A 7,997-nucleotide genomic window follows, 5' to 3' on the forward strand; every position below is an offset into this window, starting at 1 on the left:
CACTGTGCACCTTTACTGCACTGTGGCATTCTGAGGTATTTCAAGCTTGTGAAGCTGCGTCTCACGCTCCTGCAGCCTGGAACATGTGTGAGAGAGGAGAGTCAACATGTGGAGCTGATTTTTATGTGTGGAAATAAGCCAACATCAGCACTTCTGAGGTTGATTAGTATAAATATGTATGTTCTTGTGAATTTGTGCATGTAATAAATGAAAACATGTGATTTTGCTCATGCTTTTTAAAATATATATATATATATATATATATATATATATATATATATATATATATATATTAAAGGGATGTAACCTCTTTAAAATGGCAGCTGCTTTGCACAACTTAGTCGTTTTTTTTGTTTGTTTGTTTGTTTAGATAAGCAAACCACAAATTAGTTTAAATAAAGGATTTATGCATAGACATAAAATCAGAGCTCGCCCAGACTTCACTTGTTGGTCCAAGACACCAGAAGTTAATGAATGAGAAAACGCCATTAAAAAAAAAATTAGAAACTTTTAGTTTGAAGACTGCAGCTTCCCTCACCCGCACCATCTCCCTCCCCCTCCTTTTGGTTTCATGAAATCATGACTACATTAAAAGAGGTGTGGACTTTCCAAGGAGCTGTCAGTCCAACAGGCCAGCAGGTACTTTGCTCAGACACACACAAACACACGTCCCTGTGGGAAAAGGTGCATGATTTATAAGCACTGTCGCCACTCCGCCAGGCTCCAGCTGCCCCATGAGTCGCACCGTAATTTTAAAGCATCATTTGTAGCAGTGATGAGGAGGCAACTCTGACTCATGCGTGTGACGGCTGGTGCAGAAAACTAACGGTCCATCTGTCATTCTGAGCGGCGGTGATGTTCCACCTGAGCTGGGCGAGCCACGTTTGAACAGGTAAAACAGAGACCCAGCGTTGTTTATTTTCACAACATACCGTCTGTTTGTTGTTGCCCGAGTAGATTTACGCCAGTTACATCACTTGCGTTAAGTGTTGACAATTTGTTTTTGAAAGATTAGGCGAGAAGGAAAGTTCAGGAGCCTGCCAATGTGCAGTCGGCAAGAATTTATACGACTATTTGCAAGTAACCACTTTTGACATTTCCACACACTACTTTAGGGGGGGAAACTTCTAAATGCATCTTAAATTATAAGCAAATTTATTGGTCCTGATTATGGCCTCTAAGTAAAAGCAAGAGGGGAAAAAAAACAACTTATGTTTAAAAAAAGGATTTTGTAAGACTTTGGAAAGCCTGAGTACATTTTAATCACAGTCTGGCCCTGGAAGATTAATATGAGAAAGGAGAGGTGGCTAAAAACCTTTGCAAGGTGCCGTCCATACAAGGAATATTTTGTTCCCATGCAAGAACTTCTTAGAACTGAATGTGAACCTGTAGCCTCCACGAAGCATAGGGCTGTATATCTTGGCTTATTCAGCTTTTAGCTTTATAACACAAAAGTTCCAACAAAAATCCTAATTTAAGGAGCTTAGCACAAATTGCGACAACACCGAGACTGAATCTTTCTGAATTGTGTGGGTGGGGTGACTGCTGCCAGAGTCGTGGATTGTCAAGTGTTTCTGATGCACTATGAGTGGTGAAGGATGGCCATTACGGTCTCATGCAAAATGCAAGCTATGTAGCTCAGATCGTTGAAGAAGTTAATGCTGCTTCTAATTGAACGAGTTCAGTGTAAATGTTGCATTTAAAGGGGCAGTATTATGTATTTTCCAGGCACATAGTGTCATTTTAAAGCACAAGCAAGTAACTATGTTACTTTCAGTTGTTATAGAAATGCTGCATATATCAAGTATGACATTAATGCCTTGAAACTGGGTGTTTTTAAGAAGATCCTGCTCTTTCCTCCGCTTTCAGCACATCATCACAACAACATATTTCCGCATTAAGCTTTAGTAGCTCGTATGATGAGCTCAGTAGATGCAGTTCCATCTGGTGTTTGCTAAGTGCTGCTGTCGCTAGTCTGAAGGAGCTCAGTAGAGGAGTCGCAGAAGCTCGGCTGGGAGACTGCAGCTCTGAGGAAGAGCTGAGTGGAAAATACATCACTTGGTGAGACCAAGCGTTTTGTAACCCTGAATGTCTGGAGATTAAAGGATTTTTCAAACATACATAAAAGAGCCAAGGCAACACTCCAGCTATGTTTCTGATGAGGAAATAACATGATAAAAAGTTGATTTTGCATAATACTGCCCCTTTAGAGAGAGCCTGTAAAGGGGCGTGTTTTGGCGAAAGTCGGTCCTTTTGTACCAGCAGGGACTCCGTTCTCCAGCCGAGATTCACCATGGCCTCTGCACTGACTTGCACAGCATTTATTTCGTGTTTACTGTTTTTTACGTTACTATTTGCTGTTGTGTTTTGCGACGCTGATGCAGAAGAAGAGGAGCATGCCAAGCACACATACACTGTAGAGATGTTCACCGAGGCGGTGCCAACTGCACCCCACTTTGTCATGTTTTACGCCCCATGGTAAGTGCAGAAAATTAGTGTTTTTGAACGAGGTTTGACAGATTAGACGGTTATGACATCTCTCTCTCTTTGCCAACTCTTGTAAGTGCAGAAAACCTCCCGTATTGCTATGGTAACCGTTTACCGGTAAACTGGCTGACAAGCTACTAAGCTACCTAGCCCACCGGCTAAAGACAGTTGACTCGGTTAGCTAAGATGCTAGGCTAGATTAGCATAGCCAAATAGCGGCTTATCAGATTTAAACATTTACAGTTAGCGCTCTGTGGCATAACGTCACACATACTTCAGGCAGCTGAAATAATGTTAAGCATTTTCAGGTAAAAAGTACTAAACTACAGTTGTCGTTGTTTTTGCACCACGTAGGTGAAGTTTTCAAAGTTATACTGAGGTAGCTTCGCTTACGTGGCACGCACTGATTCACTGTTATGTCAGTGGCTTCAAAACTGGGGTCCGCGGTCCTACAATGGTGTGATTTTTCATAGCTTAATGACACTTTCAGTTGAATAGTAAGGGATATTGTGGTATATAACTTGGCAGCATTAACCTTCACAATATTCCTTTTTGGTGGGGAGGTGATGGAAGAGACTATTCTGAAATCTATTAGGATTATTTTCTGTCATAAAACAAACAACAACAAAAAACTTTTGGTGGTCCATACTGTACTTGTATCTGGAATCCTTCCTGTTTCACAACCGTCCACAGACATGAATTGTAAGACGTTAAACCAATAAAAAAACAAAAACGGTCTTTTTAAGACTAGTTAAGAAAAGATGACAAATGTAGTCTGATCATAACATAGGTTTAAAATTACCAAAAAATCAATAATTGGCTAATTGTTTTTTTTGTTTTTTTGCCATTAATAATTAAGCTCAAATAAATTGTTTTAGCAAATGACATGTACCAGAATATAGTAAAGGAAAAAAAAAACATTTCTTGTTGTCTAACTTATCTGTAATGTAAGGGAAAGTACAAAATGAAAAAACATTTTCTTTTGTCTTCTTTGAAAATAACACCAATATATAGCAAACACGTTTTCTAGACATTGTTAAATAGAATCTCATGAAGTGAAAATCACAGATTTCACTCTGGTATTTTGGTGGAACTCTGTCAGGAGGACATGAACATCGGCCGATACCGATTTTGACCCGGACATATTCATAGTTTTTCCAAGTTTCATGTCTTTCCAACAAATCCAGAATAGGTTTTTCCAACTATTCAAGTGAGCTGTAAACATTTTAGCAACGCAAAACCTGGAATTTTTTTTTAAGAGAATGCAAACGTGACCAATAACTAATTTTTATCACTTTATGTCCAGGTGCGGCCATTGCCAGAGACTTCAGCCTGCATGGAACGAACTGGCTGACAAATACAACAGCATGGATGACCCTCCCGTATATGTGGTGAAAATGGACTGTGTCCAGAACACCAAGTTCTGTTCCAGCGAGCACGGCGTCAGAGGATACCCTACGTAAGTAAGAGAAGCATCTACCCTAAACCCCACAGAGAGATGCACAGACAGGAAAGTTTGTCTGCTTTGAAAAAAGAAAAAACTCTGAACAGCATGCAAATTATGTAAAACTATAACATATTTCAGCATTCATTCATATCAGAAGTGAAACTTGCACATTTTTCATATCATGGCTAGAAATGTGACCCAAGCAGGATCTGACTGTGAAATGGTGAATTCACTGCACCCCTTATGTTAACACACCTCTTACAGCTTAGAAATGAACTTGCTTTCCGTTAATCATTGAAATTGGTGACACATTGACCTAGATGTAGTTAAATATTCTGCCAGAAATCCTCATCTAAAACAATAATCCTGCTGCTGACGGCCCTCTACACCTGCAAACACAGCAGAAACACAACCGACTCTAAACAATTATTGACTGTTTGGTTTAATAACCAATTTTTTTTCCATTCCTTTGTGTGTTTATGTGTAGATTAAAGTTGTTCAAGCCAGACCAGGAAGCAGTGAAGTACCAGGGACCAAGAGATCTGCAGTCTTTGGAGACGTGGATGCTGAAAACGCTCCAGGAGGAGCCTTCGGTGAGTTTCGTTCACTCGGTAATCAGCCTCAAAGCGACGTTTTGTGAATTAAAGGTTCCCATCCACTTCTGTCCTCCAGGAACCTGTAAGTGAGCAGGAACCCCCTAAAGCCCCAGAGCCCAAACAGGGCATGTATGAGCTCACTGCAGCTAACTTCAAGGAACACATATCCACAGGTAAATGTGGAGCTTCATTAGTCTCACTAGTTACTGGGTAATTACATTTTTTACAGTTGCAGCTGTATCCGGCTGTAATAGTTTCACTCTTGTTCCATATTTAAATGCTTTTTCAGTTTTGGTCCACAGTAAGATGTGATTCTGCATCTGTCATTAAGTAACTAAAATGGGTTATTGCTTTGATTTGAATATCAGGATAAACTAACAATTTAAAAAAAAAAAAAAACTTAATGTAATGTCACTTCACGTTTTCGGACTGGACCATAATAAACTCTGAATGAGACGACGGTTCTTAAGCTCCACCGAAGCTCAAGAATCGTCATCAAAAACAAATGATTTCCTGTTTGGATATGACACGGGCGCCTTTAGCGTCTGGTTACTGCTTGTAGCTTTGCATCCTGGCAACAGCAAAGCAATAATTTGAGCTGTAAAGTAGCATAACTGGTTGTATAAAGCCCTGGAGGCTGGGTAAGCTTTTTATAGCAGGTAATGCCGTGTGCATAAAGAAATGAGTTTACGTTATTAAAAGTATAAATCTTGAATCAAGGCAACTTCTTTTTTTTAATTTTTTTTATGCATCTTCATTACTTGCAATGGCTTCTGTGTTTCATTTCCAGGTGCTCATTTTATTAAGTTCTTTGCGCCCTGGTGCGGCCACTGCAAAGCCATGGCGCCGACCTGGGAGCAGCTGGCCTCCAGCTTCGAGCACTCTGACGACGTAAAGATAGGAAAGGTGGGCTGAGGCTGTCGTCACTGTTGAACGCAATCTCAGAAGATATCCACACTTTATAAGCTTAATGTTTTGCTTTAAATGTTCGACTTCTCCCGACGTTGCAGGGATCCAGTTGACTTTAGACCAAAGTCCCTTTGCACAGTCAGTTGATTTGTGTGACAGAACGGGTTGTTGATCACATGAGGTGTTGCTCATTTGCATGGGAGGGTCATAAACAATGCGGGTGCCAGCGTTTGCTGTGATGTCACTCCTGTTTGACTGCTGGTAATTTGTCTGTGACCCAGGTGGACTGCACACAGCACTACGAGGTGTGCTCTGAGAACGGTGTCAGAGGATACCCGACACTGCTGTTCTTCCACAACGGACAAAAGGTTTGGGAGCAGGCTGTAGTGTTGAAAGATTCCCCAGTTTGGTGTGTGTGTGTCCGTGTGATAACTCTCCGGCTCTTATTTGTTTTATTAAGACAGAACAATACAAAGGGAAGAGAGACCTGGACTCGTTCAAAGAATTTGCAGACAACCAGCTGAAGGCTGCGCTCTCTGCAGAGCAGAAGGAGGAACCAGCCGAGGAGCAGCAATCAAACGAGGTTCCCACCGATGAGCCGGCGGACGAGGAGGCAAAGGTGGGTGTGTACAGCAGGCGCGCATAGCATGTATAGAGACGAATACTTTAGTGCTCTGTTCTGAATCTCTTTGGGTGTGACCGTATCTTGTAAAGAAATCTCATGGTATCGAAACAGCAACTCAGTTCATTTTGCTTATATAAATGGTTCCAGTTCACAACAAACGCCTCGATGCTCACAGTGGCATTTTACAGCACATTATTGTTCAAAATAAATTTATTTCACAGAGCGTGATCCGTTTGACTATTAAAGGAATTGTAAGCTAATGTTATGAGCCAGTCGGTGCAATAAGAAAGTAATTCTTAAGTTGACTAGTAAAGATTCATCAGTTTATTTTGTTGTTTTTTTTTGCCATACCCACCAATAATATTAGAAACTTGACAAAAGCATAAGGTGTTTGCTTGCATATAAGTCTTGGTTACAACTGCCAGTGATCATTATTAATTTTCTTTAGACCCATAAAGTTTACGTATGCCGTTCTGTGTTTGCAGTCCGACGTGTTGATCCTCACCGAGAGCAACTTTGACGAGACGGTAGCGAAGGGCTTGACCTTCGTCAAGTTCTACGCTCCATGGTAAGATCACCTCTGTAGGAACAAATGACCATGTGGATGTTTTCCTAACTGCTGTATGACAATATAATCAGTTTCTAATTGCATCTTAATCAGATTCTGAAGTCTGGTTGGTCCCATCTAATGACCTTGATCCACTTCTGCTTTAAAATGAATTCCTTTAATTAATCAGATCAACTTTTATTTATCATGTTGGGTTTAACATAGGGGTGTCATTGGTGAATACACACAAAACACCTCAGATATTTATTGTATGTGCTACTCTGCTGTTCTCTTAAAATCCCAAATAAATAAGAAACTGATGAATAATTTATATTAAAAAAAAGGGATCGTCTTCTTTTTCTTGCATGGTTTTAAAATGACAAGTAAATATAATTCTGAATACACTTTTTCAAAGGGATTTTAAGTTCCCGAAGCATCTCGGTTCTTGATTAAAATGGCACTACTCTGGTCTTCCTGCTGTGCAGGTGTGGTCACTGCAAGAATCTCGCTCCAACCTGGGACGACCTTTCCAAGAAGGAGTTTCCTCCTCTCACTGATGTCAAGATCGCCAAAGTGGACTGCACCGTCGAGCGCACGCTGTGCAACAAGTATTCTGTAGGTTTAACTCTAAAACCCCACACAGCCCAGACTCGTATAGAGTAACTCTGCAGCTTGAGCTTCACTCGAACTGGCTGTTGCTAAGGCTAATCAAACCTGATGTAGTCCTGATTTTTATTTATTTTATTCTCTCTCTCAGGTGCGGGGTTACCCAACGTTGATCATCTTCAGAGCTGGGGTGCAGGGTGACGAGCATCACGGGGGGCGGGACCTGGAGAGCCTGCACAGCTTCGTGATGAGGCAGGCGAGAGACGAGCTGTAGGAAGCAACACCTCTCTACCTGGAGTCTCCTGTTTATCTGGCCAGCTGGACAAGAGTCTCTGTCCTGCAGCAGCCAAGTCGGATTTCCTTCAGGAAGGAGTCAAGCCAGCGACAGACTGATGTCATCATCTGGGTCTATTTTTGTTTTTATTTGTATTTACAGACAGAATAAATGTGTTGGAAATGTATTTTTTTATAAATCTCTCGAGCTGAAATCTTAACGTTTGTAAACCTCTGCAAGCACTGGTCCAATAAGAACCGGAAACACCGACAACTGTACCAAGACGTTCATTAAAAATCTTGTTTTTTTTTGTTTTTTGACTGTGGGTTTCCCCTCTTTCCCTTCCTACTACTTTAAACCTCTCCTGTTATGACGCTGTGACTCTTAAGTTGTAAAAGTTGTGATGTCTCTGAGGTTGAGGGTTATTTTAAAGGTACATCATGTACATCTGCTGATAGCCTATCTGACGTAACTCTCAGGGAAAACAACCAAGTGGACCAGAACAA

General features: G+C 41.0%; 1 protein-coding gene across 1 annotated transcript; it reads left to right on the forward strand.

Moving 5' to 3' along the window:
• The first annotated feature begins 2,231 nt into the window (after positions 1-2,231).
• txndc5 (thioredoxin domain containing 5) lies at positions 2,232-7,811 on the forward strand. Its single transcript, XM_015018903.1, has 10 exons — positions 2,232-2,478; positions 3,794-3,946; positions 4,422-4,527; positions 4,607-4,703; positions 5,321-5,436; positions 5,721-5,807; positions 5,900-6,058; positions 6,550-6,632; positions 7,097-7,226; positions 7,369-7,811. The coding sequence occupies exons 1-10, from the start codon at positions 2,294-2,296 to the stop codon at positions 7,489-7,491; spliced, it is 1,239 nt and encodes a 412-aa protein (XP_014874389.1). The 5' UTR covers positions 2,232-2,293; the 3' UTR covers positions 7,492-7,811.
• The last annotated feature ends 186 nt before the right edge of the window (positions 7,812-7,997 follow it).

The sequence above is a fragment of the Poecilia latipinna genome, unplaced genomic scaffold (genome assembly GCF_001443285.1).
Source record: "Poecilia latipinna isolate Pla-1442-1.1 unplaced genomic scaffold, P_latipinna-1.0 Scaffold2337, whole genome shotgun sequence".
NCBI lineage: Eukaryota > Metazoa > Chordata > Actinopteri > Cyprinodontiformes > Poeciliidae > Poecilia > Poecilia latipinna.